Genomic DNA, 22,754 nt, shown 5'->3' on the forward strand with positions numbered 1-22,754 from the left:
GGGGGGGGGGGGTAGAAGGAGAGAAGACTTCTTAACTTTTAGTGTCTGAATAAGAATTCAATTTTAAAGACAGTTTTATATAGGTAGTAACTTAATGGAAGCATGGACTACCTCTTTCTCTTCAATGTTATCTGATTCCCGTTGTTTTGTTGTTAAGTACCTTTGTTGGTTTCAAATGCCTGCTGTAAAAATTTCACAAACAGCAAGAATTCATTCTCCTATAGTTCTGGAGAGCAGAAGTCTGAAGTCAAGGTGTCTGTGGCGCTCTGCTCACCCTGGAGGCTCCAGGGTAGAATCCTTCTCAACCTCTGCCATCCTCTTGTGACTCCAGGTGCTCCTGGGCTTGTGGCAGCACCAGCCTGGTTCTGCCTCTGTCTTAGCATTCCCTTCTCCTCTGTTTCTCCCCAATTCCCTCTGCCTCTGTCTTATAAGGACATATTTAGGGCCAACCCTGATAGTCAAGGATGAGCTCTTTTACTTAAAGTCAACTGTTTGTAGTTGCTGATATGGGGAGAGAGTGATTCACTCTGACCTCCCTGGTATTTATATGGGCTCTTTAGCTGGATGTAGGAACCAAATTAGCACAAGGATGATTAAGAGGAAAAAAAAAAAAACGTACATTTTATTAAACTTATATGTAGATGGAAACCTTTATAAGAAAGTGAAATCTGAAGAAATGGCCAAAGCAAAATGCTTTTGTACTATTTGGAAAAAGAACAATCAATTTGTGAAGAGGAATTATAGATCATGTGGATCTCTGGATTAGGTAAATTCTAGGCATGCCACTAAAAAATAAGTGTGTGTGTGTGGCGGGGGGCAGGGGCTTGGAGGTTCCTAGGGGAAGATAAAGGTTATTACAAGGGGCTTATTTATTCAGGTTCATTACAACCTCAGTTACCACCCTCTGCTGATTAAGTCTATTTTCCAGCCTCCCAGAAAAATCTGTCTTTCTGCATATAGGAAAAGACAGGCCAAATGGCCCTCACTGCACCTCACCCTTCATCAACTCAGTACTCATATATATATATCTGCTTATACCATCTATAATCTCCGAAGAAAGACAACGAGATCATTCTGTCACACAACAGGATGCCACTATGGATAGCCCCAAATATACTTACCCTTGCCCAAAAGAGGGTGTAAATGTTCCTGATGTCTGCTTTCCTTGATATCTGGTAACTTAAGTACTTTGGCATAGGTCAGCTATTATAATGTGTCTTATGTCAAGTGATAAGGGGATAAGAGGGAAGAAGACAAATATAAGTACTGATGAAAATTTATCCATACATTCCTAACAAGTTGTGAACTACTCCTAACAGGTGCAGTTCTCATTTCTGTAACTGGCCATCTTCTCGTAGCTGTTATTTATAACTGCCTTCTTCCACTACTCATTCCATATTCTTCTTGCCCACAAGCACCTTAGCTAGTCATGGGTCTCTGCCCATAGGGTCACCCAAACCTTCATTTCTACAACACCTGGGCCATCAATGGTCCTGCCTGAACTGGATTATTAAGTTTCCATTTGACTTTAGTCACAGGATATGGTGGCACTAAGAGGTGCCTGAAAGCACCTCTTGCCTTCCAGACATCTTTTCCTTAACTCTTCTGTGTGGCCCTGAAGCAAGCAGGTATCCAGGGAGTTGGGTCAGGACAAAGATCAAACCCAAAGTGACAAGTAACAACATTTAGTTCGACAGCAGAGACATGACAGCACAGGTTCCCTCTGTTGTGTTTTCCCCCTCGCAGAACAGTACTGGTGAGAGTCAGGTGGATGGGCTCACATGGGGACCTGTTTCACTGATGGGGAGTCCCAAACAAGAAGCTTCTGACTCTTTCTGGGCCTGTTGGCTGTGACAGGGGAAGAAGGAGTGGAAAAGTACTGAGTCAAAGTGAAGAGAAGAACATTAGCTGAGACCCCTGGTAAGAAGGCCACTGAATGGAGGCACATGGATTTGAAATGAAGAAACATGCTGGCCCAGAGGTCTAGAGAGGGCTGAGTCCCTGACTGCAGTTCTTTTCAGCGCACCAAGTCTTGTGTGTAGGTGAGCAGTGTTTCTGTAGGAGGCCTGCTAGGCAAAACTTTGCAAGTGCCTGTGGTTGAACCTGACAGATCACACAGAGGATCTGGACGTGGAGCTAGACTCATTAGTAGGAGTAGTAGTAGCCATTTCCTCCTGGCAATCAGGATCAGTCACCTCAGCCATTACAGTGACTCTCATTTTTGCTCATGGATTCAGAGGTATGAGGAGCCCAAAGTGGCTAAGTGGCAGTCATAACTTTGAGTTCATTGTGCATATTGTGCCTTATGGGGGAACACAGTCCCTGTACAACTGAGATCTCCTGTCCAGGAGCAGCAAAGTATGTGGTTGTGGGGGCAGGAAGTTTGGTAGTAGATCACTGTTAGTAGTAACATGAGTGGTGCCATTCTCCCCAGCGATTGGTTCCTGTAGCCATGAGTCTTGGGTGTGGAAAAACCAGCAGATCAATCCATGTATTGGATGCTGGTTTAGGGCAAACACAGTCTCCCAGAAGACACTGACCTAGCTCTTCCAATGTCTTTCCATGTTCTATCAAATTGGCTGCTTCAGGATGATGGGGACATGGTTTGGTTGCTGAATTCCAGGAACATGGTCCCCTGCTACTCTTCATCTGTGATAAAGTGAGTTCCTTGATTAGAAGGAGTGCTGGGTAGAATACTGTGATGGTGATTACATTTAGGATCCACTTGAATAATTCAAGATAAGCTTCTTCTCTCAAAAGCTTTAACCTTAATTTCAACTTTTACCAGATAAAGTGCTTTTCACAGGTTCCATGAATTTGATGTGGACCTCTATTAGGAGTTCATTTTGTTTTTTCTACCATATTATCTGACTGTTTTACTTACATATTATTGAGAGGCAGTGAGATTAAGAGTGGGTACAGAATAGATGTTAAAGAATGTGGAATAAGGCAAGATAATTTGAAACATAGCTCAGGAACTAATTTACTGTGTAAACTTTGGCAAGTTATCAAATTTCTTAATCCTATATTCTGTAAAATAGGGATAATAATATCGTAGGAATTAATTTGAAGAGTAAATTATTTAATAAATGAAAAGTGATTAGAATATTGCCTGACACATAGTAGGCATGCCAGCAAAGGTTTACCAGTACTCTCACAAGCAGTTGGCTCAGAAAGACTGCATAAGTCCAGCAGCTGTGGAGGCTGCTCTTGATGGTGGACACATTTGTGGGATTGTTTATTGTACTCATGCAAGGTCACTGCATTGTTCATCACCTGTAGATACACTGGGAAGGCATCAAGAGAGCAGTGTTGTGTGGGTTTGGGTGGAGAGGAAACCTGCAGGGGTGAGGCCTGCACATAGACAGACATTTTGGGCATGAATCTCATTAGGACCAGATTCCTTCCAAAGATCCCACCTCCCATTACTACTATACTGGGGATTCAACATGTGAATCTGGGGGTATAGAGATATTCAGGCTATAGCACTATCCCTTCATCAAAGTGTGGTGATGTTGCAGTTAACATTTAAATGTTCCCAATTATTCTCTATTGGGAAGATTTAAATTAACTATTTTTATGAGCTGTAATATGACAGTTTAGAATCGAAACAGATGAAAGGATTTCTTACCTCCAGTTTCTCTCCTTGGTGTCACTGAGATGGATCTAAAAAGGAAATTAACACTTAGTTTTTTCACCTATTTTGTAATTTATTATGTTAAAATGATATACTTTAGCATGTCCAAAATTGACTGCACCACTTTCTTTCTCATTAGGTAGCTATGCCACACAGGGATTCATCTTTAGTTTCATTCATTGCTGCCCTACCACGTAAGTGCAGCTGTTATATCTGTTAAATATTTCTCAAATGTATCCCCATTGTCCTATATGGACATTACTCATTTTCTCTAAAATTCATTTTTGTAAAGTCACATGTGTTAAAAAACCTCATAGTAAACTTATTGGAGTTTGAATACGAGACATTGTGTAATCTGGGCCCTTGACAAGCATCAACCTCATTTCCGTCTCTTACTTAAGCTGCAGCAACATTAAAGTCTATTTGCAGTTCCATGCATATTCCATGCCCTTTTTGCACCTGTGTCTTCTTATGCTGGGATCCCTGTCTGGAAATTACAAAACCATTTGCTTGCTTGCTTAATTTCTTCTTACTAACATTCAGCTCAGGCATTGTTTTTAGAAATCATATCTGACTCCTTCCTCTCTATGCCTATCTCCTGACTCTCAGTATTGGGTTTATTTATTCAAACATTCATTGATTTAAATATTTATAGGGGGATAGAGGTGTAGCACAAGAATTGAGCTCAATACCTAGCACTAAAAAAAAAAAAAATTAAGATACCCACTATGGACTTGGAATATATCAGTGAACAAAACAAAAGATCCCTGCCCTTGTGGTTCTACATCTGAGTCAGATAAACAGAAGAAAAAAAGTGAATAAAAATGAAATTATTTAGGATATTAGAAAAAGCATGGGAAAAGTGCTTAAGTAGAACAGAATGAGGTGGATCAAGAGTTGGAGATAGAAGTGATATTAAATACTGTTGCCCCCCAATGAAGTGATATTAAGAGCTGAAGGAGGTACAGGATTTTTGTCTACATTGATATTTGCAAAAAGAGCAGAGGTAATAATAGGGCAAGGGTCCCAGTATAGAAGCACGCCTGGTTTACTTAAGAGAGGTCATGAAGGGCATTCCACATAGGGCTTGTGAGCATCACTACAAGCTTCTTCCTGTATGAGGTTGGGCAGCGTTGGAGGTTTTTAAGTAAATGAGTGAACTTATGTTGTGTCAGGGTGCTGTATTGTCACATAGACAAATGAAGGTTAGCCAGTAAGGAGCCTCTTAAAATATCTGGATGAAAGACGATGATGGCTTGAATGAGAGTGTTGACTTTTGGGAAGGTGAAATGTCAGATTCTGAACCTGTTTTGAAGTTTGAGACAACAGGAGATGGCCTGCTGGTTTTGGTAAGAAGTAGGAGAAAGTCACATATGATTCTGGGATGCTCACTGTCATTCTCCTTAATCCTGTGCATCTAACTGGTTATCCAGGCTTGTCTGTCTCCTACTCAACTATCTCTCCTTCTTTCCCCTGTCCAGTAGCTGACGAATGGACATTCCTGGCATCATTCCTTTCCATGGGAGGAAAGGTCATTCTGGATGTAAATCTGTTTTTATGATTCTTCAGGTTAGACTCTCACCAGTTGCTCATAAAGAATGAGGTACTTAGCATGTCATGCAGATCCTGAAACTCTGTTATCTTTGAGAGCTTTATCCTCTACCCCTTCTACATGCTCTTTATATATAGATTTTTTTTTTTAATCTTCTAAAGGTTTGATCTTACCTGGGAAGAGAGTATGTGCTGTTCCTTCTGCCTGAGATGCCCTTCCTGTCTTGCTCATCAGTGCATTACAAGACTGAATTTAGGTGTCCACTTGTCTGTGAGAGCCTTCTCTGACCTTAATGTTCCACCTAGTCTGGTACTTTTCTTCCTTTTCTTACAAACCTGGTGAATTATTGTTATACTTCTCATGCCACTGTTGTGTAGACTTTTGTGTGACACCATTCTGAGCACTCAATGGCAGGTGCATTAGTAATCTTTCACTATTAGCTGACACAGGCCCAACACATACATGCCTGACTTTTAGGCAGTTGAGGAATTAAGGCAGAAGTAGGTAGAAATCAGTTGGTCTTTATGTTAGGCATATAAAAACAAAAGTGGAAGAAGACAGAGTTTGGTGGTCCAGAAGGGCAAATATGGTTGGAGGGAGTTGGAAGTTAGCCTAGTTTTCATGAAAGTGTCGAGGGCCTTAGCAGAGGGGAGAGTAGCAGGAGACAAGGCTGCTTAGGAACAGATCATGGATGTGCTTGCATACCTCAAGAATTTTTCACTTTGTTCTGAAATGGTGAGGACCCAATGAAATACTTCTCAAAAAACATACAAAAACCTGAAAAGACATGATTGTCATTTTGGTTCACATGGCATTTTGTGTCCATCCTACCTTTCCTTGGGTTGTAGCATTCACAGGAGAATCTATGAATCAACAGTAATTCTGGATACTTGCTGAGAAGGGAGGAATGGTAGGTAGAGGGACCAGTTAAGGATGTGTCTTTTTGTCAAGTATTTTAACAGTTCAGTAATCCAGAGGGGAAAAGAGCTTGTGTTGGTTGAGCTGAAAGGGATGAGGGTGGCTGGTGGCTGTGGGGGCCCCTTGCTTACAGGAGTTAATAACTCAAGAAGCAGGGCCTCAGGGGCAGGGTCCCATGCAGGTTCCATGGAGGTACCATGCCAGCCTGGGAGAGAGCAGAGAGCCCGAAGAGCTGCGGGGGAGGTGGCTGCGTGCCCATGCTTTGGGCTGCCAGGGCAGGGCAGGGCAGGGCAGGGCAGAAAGTGGGCAGAAGGAAAGAATGGAGGGAGGAATGAGGGAGAAAGAGGGAAGGGAGGAAGGGAAGAGAGAAAGGGAAGGAAGGAAAGGAGGGAGGAAGGGAGGGAGGAAGGGAGGAGGAAGGAAAGGAGTAGGGAGAGAGGGAGGAAGAGGAAGGAAGTGAAGGGGGAAGGGTGAAGGGAGAGGGAATGGGGAGGAAGGGAAGGAAGAAGAAAGGGAGAAATAGGGAAGGGGAAGGGAGGAAGAGAAAGGGAGGGAGAGAGAAAGGAGGAAGGGGAAGAGAGGAAGGGAGGAGGGGAGGGGAGAGGAAGGGAGGGAGAAAGAGGAAGGAAGGGAGGGGGAAGGAGGGAGGGAAAAGGAGGGAGGAAGTGGGGGCGAAGGGAGGGAGAAGGGGAAGGAAGGAAGGGAGGAAGGAAAGAAGTGGAGGAGAAAGAGGAAGGGAGGAAGGAAGCAGATGGAAGGGGGAGGGAGGGAACACTTCCGGCAGTGACGTCACCGGAAGTGGCTGCCACCTGCTCTGTTCTGAGGTGCTGTGTGGTGCTGTGTGGTCTCCTGGGCGGCCTTGGCCTGCTGGGTCCCACAGCAGCGAGGCCAACCGTGGCAGGTGGCGGGTGGCGTGTGCGCCCCTGGGCCCTGGGCGGCCTCCAGCACCCAGGAGACCAGGGTCTTCGCAGCCGGCCATGCGGGCCCAGGCCTCTGCCACCTGCCTTCCCTGGACCTCGGGCTCCCGGGGCACAGAGGCCAGGAAGGCACGGCCGAGAGGGGGGAAGAAAGATGAGCCAGGGAGGGACAGTGCTGTGCCCTGCCCCACAGGGCTGTGTCGCTTAGAGCACCTCTGGCCGAACGGGAGGACCTAGCTTCAGATTGTTTAAGCACTAAGTTACATGCAGGTCATGAAACAAGAAGCCTGGAGGTGGGGTGGCCAAGGGGTGATTGACTCAGTGACTGGCATCGTCAGAGGCCACGTCGTTGTGCAGCCCAGTCGGCTACTTGGTACAGTTCTGCTGCTGGCAGAAGTAGCTATAGGCCTGGCGCACATTGCAGGAAAGAGGGGCTTTTTTTTTTTTTTGGTCATTGCACCTGAACAATTGCGATGGAGGGGAATGAGAGTATTACCAGAGTTGGTTTAGTAAATTAGGATTCATTCTGAGCTGGACGAGGTAGTGTGACCCTTCCTGAGGGGGGCAAATGGTGGCTAGCAGTATTCTGAACAAAGGCAGTAGCAGTGGGTATGGAAAAGGCCAGAATAAGTCAGAAATGCCATGGAGGTAGGATGGACAGATCTTTGCTGTCCTGTGCATTTAGGGACTGAAGAAGAGGGTGGATTGGAGGATGGCTGGGGTATGCAGCTTAGGTGACTAGGAGGAAGAGGATTTCACTAAAAGATGGGATGCAGAAGGAGGAGTAAGGATTCAAGGAAGTTAAGGTATAGTGATGCTGAGAATTATCTGATGGTTACTTGGTTTTTTTGTTTGTTTTTTGTTTAGAAGCTAATGGTATAGATGTAGAAGTCATCCACAGAGATGTTACAGTTGAAGAGATGGGGGTAGAGAAGACTTTGAAGGAAAAGAATGTAGAATGAGGATAGAAGAGAGAAAATCCCAACATTTAACAGGTGAGTAGAGGATACTAAGCTAGTCAAAAGAAATGCAGAAGGGACATTCAGAGAGATAGGAAGCAGCTCTTTGAAGTTTTGAGTTTTAATCTCCAGTTTATTAAATTTATCAATTGACTAAAACTTGCTTTATTTAGACATTGAATTGATTTTGACACCAGGCCCCAGGCAATTCCCCATAGCATCCTTGGCAGGATTTTATTGTATTAAAATTTCAAGGTATTTTATATTCGATGGGTTAATTTTAACAATTTTTGAGGATTTCCTTGAAGTTCTATTAGTTCATTTTGTTTTTCATAGGGCATTTGGTCTGCTTAGGGATGTATTTGCTTTAAGCAAATTGATTATTGACTAATTTTTTTTTTGCTATGTTATGTAGGAGAAAATTTCAAGAAAGTGTGGAATCAATTATCAATATCTGATAATGCTGAGACCCAGGAAGATAAGGGCTAGGATAATCAGTCATAAAACTGAAATAATGATATTTAAGAGTTTGGGGGAATTTTTTTTTCTTTTTTAAATGAGTGGTTTCATTGTAGGCTGAGGGCTGAACTCATGAGGTTATGATTAAGGAAGGAGTTAGAATTAAGGACACTAAAGTAAGTACAAGTCTACTCTTTATACTTTGTTAGTAAAAGAAAATAACAGAATGTGTGTTGGGTTTACCAGGTTTGAAGGAAGTTTTGTTGTTGTTGATGATGATATTTCAGGGTTAGTGGAAATGTGAGTGCTGAGAGCCACGAGGCTTCTCCAGAAACCCCCAGCCGGAAATATCTCTCACCCCCGCACTGGTGCAAAGGCCTATCCACAAGTATGGCTGTATGCTGGACCGGTAGTCAGTGACGGGTATGATCCAATTGCAGTGGTACCAACCTAAGACAGGAGGCTGACGCCTAGAGGTCAGTTCATCCGATGACGGGTAAGGACCATATGTTGAATTGGACTGCCTAACAGGCAGGGTCCCTAAGCCACATTGCTTGTTGTTTAATTAAACAAAAAGGGGGAGATGCTGAGAGCCACGGCCGAGTCTGTATGGTCCCTGGCATTTTGCCAACAGTATTGATTGACAGGCGAGGCATTACTATCCGCCTCTGTCGCAACTTTTGAGTTCTCGCACTATTTTGGAGTTCTCGTGGGGATTTCCGGGGATTCCCCGAGAGTTCCCATTGGTTGGGGAAGTGCAGGAGGAGGGATTTCCGAGAGAGATATTTCCGGCTGGGGGTTTCTGGAGAAGCCTCGTGGCGTTCGGGAGGATTCCCCGGGAGCTGTGTGAAGTGTTTTCCTGCAGTTTGAAAATAAAGTTTGTTCCTGCTTCAGTGGCTCGTGATTTGTGCCCAGCCAGACTGTGGCATGTGAGCATATTAAAAATCTATTAGCAGGGAGTATATTTTGAAGACATGAAATATAGGGGGGAGAGTAATTAAGTGAGCAAGGCAAAAGGGGAACTAAACCAAGAAGAAGAGCTAGCTGGGTTTAGAGAGAATGGAAAGTGGGTAGAGGTTCAAAGAAATGTTGAAGCAGAAAGATGAAGAGTCCTCTTGGGGGAAAAGAAGGTCAAATTATGTGTCACAGGATAATGATGTGTCTGAATGCTCAAGAGTAAGGAACAGTCTTGGCTTGGCTGTTGTGGGATCAGGACAGGGAGTTGTCTATAGGGAATAAAAGAATTAACAGGACTGCATTTTAAACTCTTAACCACTGAGAAATGCTAGTGAAGAGAATTGGATGGTTGGGTTCACCTTGCATTGGGTTTACACAGGGAATTCTGGGGTACACACTGGGGTGTCAATGAAATAACTGGCAAAGGTTTTCAGATGGTTGAGGAACAAAGTGAAGAGAGACAGAGTGTACAACTGAGAGCACAGACCAAGCTCAGGAGTAATGAAGAATGACATGTGAGGATAGGATGATGCGTTCACAGAGGGAACTTCTGTCATGGGAGAGTGGGGACAGTTTTGCTCTTATCCATGGTACAGAACAGCTGATTTCTGACCCATACAGAGTTGTATAGAATTAGTTAATTGTGTTTATTCTAATTTAACAGATGAACTTGAAGGAATAATAAATACGTATTACCAGGATGACAAAGTAACATGTGCAATACAGTGTGTGTGTGTGTGTGTGTGTGTGTGTGTGTATAGTACTGTCGGTGATGTTGTAAATCATGGTATAAATGCACTGTAATTTTTAACAAGAGTAATATACAGTGTGAGTTAACACTAATAAATAAAAATCTTGTTCTTCAAAGTACAAATATTTATTACATTGGTAAAATTAGTTTTCAGTTAGCAAGTGCAGTGTTTCTCTAAATATTTAAAATTTGCTTTAAAATTTTTTTTGTCTGTGTGGTGCTGGGGATTGAACTCTGGGCCTTGTGCATGTGAGACAAGCACTCTTCCAACTGAGGTATACCCTTAACATGATTTTTTAAAGCAAAGATAGATTTAAACAAATATTTAGGGGCAAAGTAGTTCTTGTAAGACTTTGTCTTTGACTGGTGTAACTGTTTGAACCCCACCTGACCTAATGTGACCCTCTTCTTCTTTGTGTTTAGAGATATGAATATCAGCCAATGTTTGAAAGCAGTCTTAAGCCTATTGCCAACTCTCAAGCACCTTTTTAGTGGAGCTAATGTAAGACTTACATGTACTTTCCTAAAAAATTGCTTTTTCTTTAAATCTTCTAAGTGGAGCCAATGGCCTCACAGTTCTGAAAGTATAACTTCAGCTTTCACTTTCATAACTAAGAGAAGAAGGGGTGTCCTATATAGCTAGGTTGCCCTTTTTAAAAAAACTCTCTTAAGGTTGGATTTAATCATAATTAGTGTAATGTGTTGGATAGTTTGTTTTGTTAATAAGTTGCTCAGAGCTGCGTAGTTCATAACTTTAACCTACACCCTCACAATCACACACACCTTCCTTCCGCTGGGGTTCACACAGTAATGTTGAAGTGCCAGAGACTGTCAGCTGATAAGATAAGAAGCACATGTCCATTGCCACAAGCCTGGGGTCCCTCCTGGGCCTGCTGACGCACACAGTCCTCTCCTGATGTCAAAGGGTTGATAAGCAGCACCTTGGCTCCTTTCCTGAATTTTGTGCCAGAGCAGAGGAAAAGACTCTTTGTCTTGGCTGGGGGGTGGTGGGGGGAGGAGCTGTATTGAGATTTTTTCTTTTTTAAAATTATTGCTTTTCTTGACTATAAGCCAGATTCTTGTCTGTTTAAATATTATTTCTGAAATGTTTGGCAGAAATGTTTGTTAGCAAAAATACGGTTAATTCATCATGCATAGTATTCTATGATTTGTTGCCCCCTATAAAGTTTTACATTTGTCATTTTTTTGGTGAGAAAATAAATATGGCAAATTTGATTAAAAAAAGATAGTTTAGCGGGTTTCATGAAAAGAAGTTCTTATACTCTCTGCATTTACCCCCCATCTTAATAAACCTAAGCAGGGGGAAAGCTAATCATGACCTAGCTTGATTTCAGCTTAACATCTGATAAGCTGTTTATCTCAACTTGCTTATTGACCTTTACACTAAAACATGGAGAAATCAGGGATTCCTGGGATTGAACTGTTCACTAATTCTACTGATTAAAAACTACCCAGACACAGAACACACTCCACAGCCAAACTGTCATTACAGAGATAAAGTCTCAGTAGTATATCATCCAGTAGAACATCTGCTCTAACTATTTTAATGGCTCTTTATGAAATCTAAAATATGAAGATGAGTATAAACCTGTAATCCTGTGGCTACCTTGTTAAAAAGGGGAGCACAGGTGTGCATATTAGAGTGAAAGATCTGAAAAATCTACACAGCTAGCATATCATATATCAGAAGTTACTAGTCACTAGTTATGCTGTCAACTCAGGTTAAGGAAGTTTAGCAGGCTTTTCATTATAGTCTAAATTTCAGATTATCCACTAACTGAGCAAAGTCAGGAGCAAAAACTGTGGGTTGCAGCAATCAGTATCCACACACCATTCGAGCCATATGGAAGGGTAAAGTGCACAATTTGAAAATGAAAATTCTGTGAAGAATGGTTTTATTTTCAAAGAAAAAAAAAGAAAAGTTTTGAGAATTTAGAAATAACTACCAAGTTCTTTCAGTGCCATTTTTGATTTAAGGTACTTTCTTGAGGCTTCTTTTATAACAATGTATTATTGTACCTTTCATTGACTAATATTTTATTGATTTGAGTACGAACTAATTTTTTTTATACTTAAGTGCTAGCAATAGATGACATTTACTGAAAACTATTTTAAGCAAATTCCATTTATGCTTATTTAATCCTTAAAATAATCTTATGAGGTGTAGGTATTATTATCTCCATTTTCCAGATGAGGAAATTGGGGCACAGAAATATTGAGTACTTTATTCTGCTAATTCAGAAGAATTGCAGTAGTCTTGTCTTTAACAATTACAGTTTTATGGTGTAAAGTGTAAAGTACATGGAGTGAATGACCAGAAAAATAATGTTGTCTTTCTTTATCAGTTGTTACTCACTGTCATTAAGTGATTAGTTATCGGAGAAAGGAATTAGAGTCTTAGGAGGTAATCAGTGACACAGATGAAACTTCAAAGAAAGGAGAAGTGCTGTGTTTGTGTTTAAATCTTTACGATAACTAAAGATAAGTGAATATAATTCTGGGTTTTGCTGCTTCTGTGAAGTATGCTTAGTGAGCAAATTTAGATGCTGTATTCCTGCTCATAGAGTGTGTTGGTCACCAGGAAGAACTTGGCTCACTCAATGTTAAGCAAGAACTAGTAGCTTTTCATGGTTCAGGGGTAAGATGTTTGACAGCAGTGCAGCAAGTTGGCTCTACAGCAGAGTTACATTAGGAGCAAATGGATGGAAACCTTTGAGGTATTTGCAGTACAGCTTCAAACAGTGTGGCATGACTGTGGATTATGAGGAAATAACATAGCCGGATTGCCTTGTGCTAGACACTTAAGAAGGATAATGTTTGAAAAAGGATCACCAATTCGCCTAAGAACAAACAGCCGGGTTAGTGGTAGATACTGCTTTCTGCCGGGTGGATCCAGGGTAATATGAGTGTGTCTTAGCTGGGATCAAAATAATGAAATTACTACAAGTAATGAAATGCTCCAGTATGGTTATGAATTCCTTCATTTACTCATTCAATTCCCAAGTGTTTGTTGAATGTCTACTATGTCAAAGTATAGTGGATTCTATATTGGATATTCTAGAATATTCTATAGAATATTCTACAGAATATAGAATATTCTATACTCTATAGAATTATATATTCTATGTAAGGTCTAATATAATATTCTATATTCTATATTGAATATATAGAATATTCTATGTTTTATGTTGTCTACTCACTAAAATTTATTTGTAACCTCATAATCAATACTTGCTGTGTTTGCACTGTCATTTTTGCATGTGCAGAGTGATTGGTTGACGAAAATATTGTCACCAAAAGCTTGCAGGAACCTAGCCTCATATTTCTACTAGAGGCAGTGGTTTGGTGCTTGAAGATTCAGTGTTTGGGTTGATTTTACAGAACATAACTACTACTGACAGTACTTGACTATAATTACTAGGCTCTGGGGATAAGAAGATAAATAAGATGTAGTTTCTTTTCAAATATTATGTTAATGGTGGAGAGACACCTTAAGTCAATGTTTAACAAATTGATATACTAAAGGCCCTATAGAGCATAGATCTTTCAATAGACTTTGAAAACAATGTGTTGTATTGCCAGCTTATTATCTTTATTAAAGAAAATGGAATTATTTCCTCTTTTAAAATTAAGTAGCATTTGAGAAGGTGATTTTTGAAAACATCATTCATCTTAAAAGAAATATACTGTTTTCTTGATGATAGCCTAGTAATAAGTGAATTGTAAAATTCAAGTCAGTGGCTTTTTGAAGTATATGCTAAAAGATTATTATTATATTCACTGCATTAATTCTTACTGAGGGATTGTTCCATTTATCATGATTATTTCTCCTAGTTGATTGTATTAAATTTAAGTTTGTAGTCTTAATATGTATATTTCAGCTTAGATATCAGATCAGATTGATAATCCTTATTTTTGTTTCTCATCTTTTTTTTACATAATATTTTGCAGCTATTAAAAAGTATAATTCAGCCTTTTAAATAATTTTAGAAACAAGTATAAGATTTTGGGACCAGAAAGTGTTAGTTTAAATTGTGATTCTTCAGGATTTGCGTGTTGAAGTCCTAGTGCCAAGTGCCTGAGGCTTTGTGATCTGAACTTCTGGTCTCCTGGCTGTTTGGGGAATAGGGCCTTTAAAGAGATAATGAAGTTAGATGAAGCTCACAGGGCAGGGCCCTAGTCCATAAGACTATGTCTTCTTGGCAGTACTAGCAAATTGGTACACTCCTTTCTGAAAATCATTCTGAGTTCAAAGGACATTTTAGTTTCTGTCCTAACTTTTCTTGGCTATTCATTGTTTTAAACAAGCATTGTATGCATCGCTCACATTGGAAAGTTCTTCCTGCTTATTTTTTTCCTCTCCAGAAAACAAAACTAAACACCTCCCATTGAGTCCCACTAAACACCTCCTATTGAGTCCCACTTCCCAACACGTACATGAACTGGAAACTTAACCCTAGTGCAGCAGTGTTGGGAGGTGGGGCCTAGTGGGAGGAGTACAGGTCCTGAGGCTTCTGCCCCTCTGAAGGGACCAGTGCCCTGTACAAACAGGCTTGATGCTGGGAACTCGATCTCTTGCTCTTTTTTGCCCTTCTTCTGTGGAAAGATGCAGCAAAAAGTTGCCACTGTTGCCAGATGTAGACCCTTTGCAGACTTTCCAGCCTCCAGAACCCCAAGTCAATGAATTTCTGCTCATTATAAATTACTGAATCTGTACTATTCTGTTATAGTAGCACAAAAAAAGCTGAGGCAACAACTTTTATGAATGTGCAAATGTATTCAGAGAATGTTATACACCTACATACTCTTTTACATTAACTCCCATTATTTTCTAGTTTTTCATTGTAATGTGGACTTCCCATTTTATTTCTTAGACAAACTGCCTCTCAGAATATTCTCCTGATGGTACTATGTTCACCTCATTTAGCATCAATACTTGAAGGAAATGTGGGCCAAAAAATGTATTAAGGACAATATTATCTCCAATGAAAAATCAGCAGCATGGAAGAATTACCCACAAGTGTCTGACATTTTTCTGGCTCAGCCCCTACGAAGAAAGTTTCTCTGCTTCTCTCATCTGTGGTGTAAGTGTGTGATTCTGGCTTGGCAGTCTACTGTTATCTTGCTTGCGGTGCCAGCTGTTGCGGGGAAAGAAGGAATGTTTGCTTCCCTTTATGCAAATGCTTAAAGGGTTCTTCTTTTTTTTTTTTTCTTAAATCAGGTCTAATCAGTTATACATGACAGTAGAAAGCTCTTTGATTCATTTTACACAAATGGAGCAGAATTTTCACTTCTCTGGTTGTGCGTGAAGTAGAATCACACCATTTGTGCAATCATACTATACCTAGGGTAATGACGACCGTCTTGTTCCAACCTCTTTCCTACCTCTTTGCACCCTCCTCCCTCCCCTTTGCCCCGTCCAAAGTTCCTCTATTCATAAAGTGTTCTTTTTAATGAATAATTTATTTTAGGCGTAAGTTATATGGAGAACTAGAGTTTAAAACATCTGCAAATTTGATTTTGTATTCAGAATAAACTTTGTGTTTAATTCTTTTGTAAATTAAAGAACCTTTTTTAAAGTACATAATCTCATCCTTTTTTACGTAAATTCAGATTTTGTTTTTAAACCCTGTATTTGGTTTGTGCCAGGCTTCCATCCCTGGTGTCATCACCCCTCCTGTCTTTGGTACTAGGAATTGAGTCCAGGGGCATTCTACCACTGAGCTACATTCCTAGCACTTTTTGTCTTGAGATAGGGTCTCACCAAGTTGTCCAGGCTGTCTCAAACTTACAATCCTTCTGTCTCAGCCTCTTGAGTAACTGGGATTACAGTATGCTTGGATTTCTAAAGATCGTGCATTTTGAAAGATTGATCAAGGAGAGTGTAGTGTGTTGAATACCTGACCTGCCCCCATCCAAATGATATGTCAGTGTCTCCAACCCAGAACCTGTAAATGTTATCTCATTTGGGGAAGAATCTTTGCAGATGTGATTAAGTGCAGGATCTTGAGATGAAATCATCCTGAATTACTTCTGTGGGCCCTAAATCCAATGACACATGACTTGAAAGAGGCAGCAGAAGATTATATGGTTAGAAAAGGAGATGACACTGTGATCACAAGAGGATAGATTAAAGTGAAATGGCCACAACTAAGGAAATGTTAAGAAACAAATTCCCTCTGGAGACCATGAGAGAATGAATTTCTGCTACTATAAGGCAATCAGGTCATGGCCAAAGGAGACTAATACAGAGGGTGCTCCATTCTCCTAACCTAAGTCCTCCCTCCTAATGCCATCACAGCTGGGATTAAGTTTCAACATAGGAGTTTTGGAGAAACACAAGACATAAAATAGTGAAGTCAAGATCAATTTTTAAGTGGATTGGTGAAATTGGAATGTGTGCTTTAAGAAGTAACCCCAGCCTACAATACTTGGAAGAGAAAAAAGAATAAAAAATTCACTTCCCCACGTGGAACCCAGAACAAAGAATGGCAGCTGTGTGGGCTGTCAGTTTCCACTGTGTAATTTAATACCCTAAATTAAGGGAAAGAGATGTTATATCTTAAATGAGGGAAAAATGTTTTACAGAGCAGTACTGTCCAATAGAAATGTAACATAAAGCAAAGAGGACAGATGTAAGTTAAAATATTTTAGTGGCCACTTAAAAAAAAAAGGTAGGGGAAATTACTGAAACTTATATATCTAATATACTGTAATTTTAACTTAGGATTCCTGTATCATTATTTCATATGGTATGAGACATCCTTACATTTGAATTGTTCTTCAAAATCCATTGTGTACGCTCACACTTGAGTAGTAGCTTTTCAGGCACTCAATAGCTATATGTTCCCGATGGCCACTTATTGGACATACACAGCTCTGTGCATTTTGTAGTGCTAGGATGGTGTTTTTTTAGTTCTCTTTCCCCCACCAAATGTCAGTTTTTAAGGACATAGGCACTTACTATTTATTGGGATTTAATAATACCTGTGCATTCTAACAGAGCCTCTACTTTTTGTCTTTGAGGAAATTACCCTATTAATCACTTAGTTCTTTAGGAAGTAATTTAAAGAAACCCTTGTTCAACAATTGCTATGTGCTAGATACTCTGTTTAGGGCAGATGTTAGAAGGTAAATTAGAGATTTCAACTTCCAAAAAAATTGAAATCTTGATGTCAAAGCAAACAAATATGTCACTGAGAAGATGAAGTAAAACAAGGAAACCTAGTGGTAAGAGCTTTGGGTTTGGATTCAGAAAGTCTCGGGTTTGATTAGCCAGATGTGAGCATGGGTTATTTACCTCTTGGGACCCCTATAAGTTATTGAGGAAGGTTGATAAAATGCCCGGCACCTCATAAACAATAAATGATGATTTTTTTAAATATTGGGAAATGAAAAACCTAGTTACTGAGTGTGTCAAGAGTGTGGGGAGACGGGGAATGGTTTCATAGTAGCATGACGAACAGATCCTTCTGTGGAAGTGAATAGGGACAGAAAAGCACCATCAGCAGTGGGATCAGCACACCTAAGGACACAGGGACAAAAATAAAAATAAAAACTGGTTGAAGACAAGAGAGTTTTTCTGAAGAATTTTTAACCTATGGCAGCGTTTTAAAAGCAGGTTTGAATGTCACTTTTATCCATTGTTAGTTGTAAGTAATTTAACCTCTGAATCCAGGTTCCTTGACTGTGAAATGAGGTTTATGGTAATACCAAGAGCCCATCTGCTCGCTTCTAGTATTCCTCTAAGGATAACTGCTTTTCTAGTACCTCAGAGACAGACCTTCTTCTCTAGATTTTTATTGAGTAGACTCGTGCAATATTTACTCTTTGGTTTCTGGCTTCTTTGGTTCAGTGTTATGTGCTTCACTCATACTATTGCACACAATGGCTATTAGTTCATTCTCAGGGCCATGTAGTATTCCATCCTGTGAATATATTAACTCCTCCTGATTGATTCTGCCATTGATGGTTGTTTGGTGATTCTGGGTTTTGTCTGTCTTAAGTAGTACTTTCTGGAATATTTTAGTATTATCTAAGGCTTCTGATAGACTTAAGAAAGCATTTCTGAAAGATGGAATTCCCGGGTCATAGGAGATTAACATGTTCTACTTGAGTAGATGCTGCCACACAATTTTCCAATCTGATTGTACCATGACATTCCCAGAAGCAATGTATTAGAGTAGGGGTGGGAGTTTTGAGTTGCTGATTTTGTCATATTTCTTTTATGAAAGCTGGGTTTGATTGTTACTCTGCTGTCTTAGAAACACTCGTACCAAATATCTGTCACTGTTTTAGTCAGCTTTTCATTGATGTGACCAAAGTTCTTGACAAGAACAATTTAAAGGAGGAAAAGTTTATTTTGGCTTACAGTTTCAGATATTCAGTCCATGGTCAGCCAACTTTGTAACTCTGGGCCCTAGGTATAAAGAGCTTCATGGCAGAAGGGCATTGTTGGGGAAAGTAGCTCGGAACCTGGCAGCCAGGAAGCAGGGATGGGGAGCGTGGGAGGACAGAGGAGAGTGAGCAGGCGAGCGGGCACACACTCTAGCTCTCTGCTCGCCAGAGATAAAACATAAAATGCAAAGCCATGCCTCCATCAACCTATTCCCTCTAACCAAAACTACCTGCCTACAGTTACCACCCAGTTAATCCATATCAGTGGATTAATCCACAGATTAGATCATAACTCTCAATAACCTAGTCACTTTACCTATGAACATTCATGCATTGTCGCACACACGAGCTTTTGGGAGACACCTCGTGTCCAAGCCATAAAATTCTTTTTCTGGCCTCGCAAAGTTCATGACCATCTCCCATTGCAAAATATATTTAGTCCATTTCTAGGAGTCCTCTTAGTCTGAACAGGTCTAGGATTTTCCAGAAGTCCAAGTCCAAAGTCTCCTTTGAGATTCAAGGCAAACTGTCAATGTGAACTCCTGTAAAAAAATAAAAAATAAGTTGCATATATCCAGTATCTAAAGGCACAAAGAAACATTTCCACTCCACAAGGCAGAAATGAGGGCAAAGAAAAAGCATTGAGACCAAAGTAAAACTGAAGTTCAGCTGGGCAAACAAATTGTGTGGCTCCCTGTCCAACAGCCAGGGCACATGGCATGTGATAGTCTCTCCAAAGGGAGGACTCTACCCATGTGAACTTGCTTGTTGAGGCTCACATGGCCTCCCTCTTGGCTTGACTCAGCTCTATTCATGAAATTTTACTTGGCATATCTTCCACATGACGACTATTTTAGTCTTAGGTGTCTCTACTACCGCTTCGGCTTCCTCCTTGTATCTATACATTTTCCTCTGAAGGGCTGCTATAGGGATTCCAACCTTGCTACACTCTGCCTGACTTCTCAGGCCTTCCTTTGAAATGCCAGTGAAAGCCTCCACCACCCTTTATGCCAGCATCCTGCATTCCTGCAGAACCAGCACCATGTGGTTGATGCCGAGGTCTGCCACCATCTTGAGCAGTGGCTGAGCCTCCAGGAACAATGACTTCAGCAGCCTGTAGGTGCCTGGGTGGCTGAGTACAGTGAACTAACTTCTTTGGCTCCCCCTGTGCAGGCAGGGTGCCCCCCTGCTCTTTTCTCAAAGGAATTTTTACTTTTACATCTTTGAGTCTGTGATAAGCATGGTCTTACCAATTCCTGAGAAGCCCCCATTCTATCTTTTTTGTTGTTTCTGTGTAAAGCACTTAGCATCTCTTTAGTGGCTGTAATCTCTTAACTGTGGCTTTGTTAGCCCTAGTTTTAGTCCTTTTCTGGACAAGCTGAAACTTTTTCAAATCTTTCAACTTTACTTTCTGCTTTCCTGATTATCACAGGAAACTTGGCTCCTCACAATAGCCATGCAGCTGTCTGAGTGCTCTCCTGCCTTTTCATTTCCTCCGCCAGATTAGTCAGTCACCTTTAAGTTCAGCCTCATAGAAAGTCTCAGGACATGGGGAAAATGTAGATAACTTCTTTGCTAGAATGTAACATGACTGTCCTTTTGTCTAGTTTCCAATAGAGTCCTCTTTCTCCTCTGAAATCTCATGAGCCCAGTCTTTACTCCAACGGTGGTCCTATTGACATTCTGGTCTTCTGAGCTACCATGAGACTCACTCATCTATGTGTGATTACACTATTCTAAAGCTTTTCCAGTTTGCATCTTTAAACTTTTCAATATTCCTCCCACAAATTAGCAACAAATGTTTCTGAACCACATGGTCAGGTTAGTTATAGCAATGACCCCACATCTGGGGTGCCAGTTTCTGTTTTAGGCAACTTTTCATTGCTGAGACAGAACTACCTAACGGGAACAACTTAGGGGGGGAAAGTTTTTGGCTCATGCTATGGTCACCTGGCTCCGTAACTCTGGGTCTTAGGTGGGGCAGAACATCATGACAGAACGGTGTGGTAGAGGAAAGCAATTCAGCACATGACAACCAGGAAGCAGAGAGAGAGCTTTGCTCACTAGGGACAAAACATAAACCCCAAGGTCACACCTCCAGCGATGTACTTCCTATAGTCAGAGCCTATCTGCCCGCATTTACCACTGCATTACCTACTTCATATCAGTGAGTTAACCCACTGATGAGGTCATGAGTCTCATCATATCATTTCATATTGGAACATTCTTGCATTGCTTCACACATGAGTTTTTGGGGGTACCTCATTTCTAAAGTGTAACAGTTGTCTTCAGAGATCAAGTGTCTCAGTGGTCATCATGCATTGTTCTTTGACTTGCTTTTTCTGTGCCTTCAGCTCTCCAAGCTTTGCTGTGGCATGTGCCGATCAGCCGGGCTAAGTTAGTGTTGCTGTCATGACCATATTTCCTAGCACGCATTTCTAGACTTTGATCCCATAGTGTCACCTTTGCCATATACCTTCTCTGTTCTTTTTTGCTGGCTCTCGTTGGTCATTAGAGCCTGTTCATGTATCACCTTGTCCTGCAAGTTGTCTCTGCCCTCCCCACCAGCAGGACTTATCACCCATGTGTTTGACTTTCTCTTTAGATTCTGAAAGCCTCAGTGAAAACGAGAGGGACAACAGTGCTGTTCTATTTCTAACATAGTGTAGCACCTGGGGTCACACTGTGTGCTGTGTGAAGCTTTACTGAATAGTAAATGCTTCTTATCTGTAAGATGAGCATGCGTTACCCTAACTTGCTGCACTATTTCACAGGTGAAGTGAGATCAGTGAGTCCACCTAGGCCATGGGCTGTGGCAAAGATGCTATCAGTACTCATGGGCTGAGTGCCTTTATTAACCTGATTGTCTTCTTTTGGGGGAAAGGTCTCTATTTATCTTATGGTTTATAATTCTAACCTCTTTGTGAAACTGTCAGTTATTATTTGAGACAAACTGGCTAGGATTTAAGTCTTAGCCATTTTGCTAATTGAACTGGGACTTTTTTTTTTTTTCTTTTTGCCTTAGCTTTCTGGTCTGTTGAAGGAAAGAGGAGTGGGGACAAGGAAACAAGGGGAAGAACAGGAGGATAGTAGGGAGGAGAGGATTAAATAAATGCTGTGTAGATTAATGTACGTAATAGCACAGAATAGAACCTAGTACTTTATAAGTGCTATATAAATGTTAACGATTGTGATTTTTTGTACTTTTGTACTTTACTTCCTAATACAAATTTAGCACTCAATGTATTCTGTTTTGTATTCTTGACCATTTTAAAAAATATTTGTAAGATGATAAGTTGAGAACAAAGGCCATGTCTTTAAAAATGTCTTGTAATGCCTGGGTATGCAGAAAACACAGAAGTGCTTAAATACTTACTGATTGGTGTTCTGCTACTCTGTTACGATAAATGTCCCCTTCACTGATAAAGTTCTGTTGTGTTTTGAACTAATACGATTTTTACCTTTCTTTTCTCAACTGTAGTTCAGATCTGTCATTTACATTTATAAAACATCTGTAACATACCAAGACATACTACACAATAAAAAAGGTTGGGGAAGTAGTTTGATACCAGTAGTGAATGATGTTTTAAAAGATGGATCAGTTAAACTGCTCTTTCTTTTTTAAGGTGTAGGCTATTGAGTTAAAAATACAGTCGTGCACCAAAGAACAATGTTTTGGTCAGTGATGGACCAATTATTTGACAATGATCCCATAAGATTATAATGGAGCTAAAAAATTCCTTTTGCCTAATCATATGGTAGCCAGTGGTTACTCCTGTGTTTGCTGATATAAAGAAACCTACTGTGCTACCTGCCATATAAAAGTATGGCATACATAAACATACAGAGTACAGGATAATTGATATTGATCAGTGACTTATTGGTTTTGAATTGTATACTTTTATTGTTATGCTAGAGTATACTGTTTCTACTTACATAAAAAGTTTACAGTAAACAGGATGCTGCTGTGTTAGTCTGGCACCTCATCTTATTTCTTGGTTGTACCAGGGGGTCATATCTAGTAACTGACTGCATCATGGAGGTTTATGTAAGCTCGTCAGTGCTATGCACTCCAGGATGACATTGTCTTACAATGTGTTTCTCAGAAGTCAAGCAGTGTAACTGTCACTGTCAATGGTTGTTTAGCACTTTTACTGTGTGACTTTATCATAGTCATTATTTCATG

The 22,754-nt window shown here is 40.6% G+C and overlaps 1 protein-coding gene across 6 annotated transcripts in view; it reads left to right on the plus strand.

Annotated features, from left to right (window-relative positions):
• The window catches only part of Pde10a (phosphodiesterase 10A), a 522,815-nt gene that overhangs the window by 318,159 nt on the left and 181,902 nt on the right, over nucleotides 1–22,754 (plus strand). The window contains exons 1-2 of one of the 6 annotated variants that reach the window (XM_048805850.1): nucleotides 7,539–8,019; nucleotides 15,046–15,255. The exons of 4 other annotated variants lie outside the window; for them this stretch is intronic. In XM_048805850.1, the coding sequence (XP_048661807.1) occupies nucleotides 15,117–15,255 (139 nt within the window). In that variant the 5' untranslated portion in view covers nucleotides 7,539–8,019; nucleotides 15,046–15,116. Of the gene's footprint in view, nucleotides 1–7,538; nucleotides 8,020–15,045; nucleotides 15,256–22,754 lie in introns of those variants that run through there. One more of the 6 variants, XM_048805854.1, reaches the window with a different exon arrangement.

Source organism: Marmota marmota, unplaced genomic scaffold (assembly GCF_001458135.2).
Source record: "Marmota marmota marmota unplaced genomic scaffold, marMar, whole genome shotgun sequence".
NCBI lineage: Eukaryota > Metazoa > Chordata > Mammalia > Rodentia > Sciuridae > Marmota > Marmota marmota.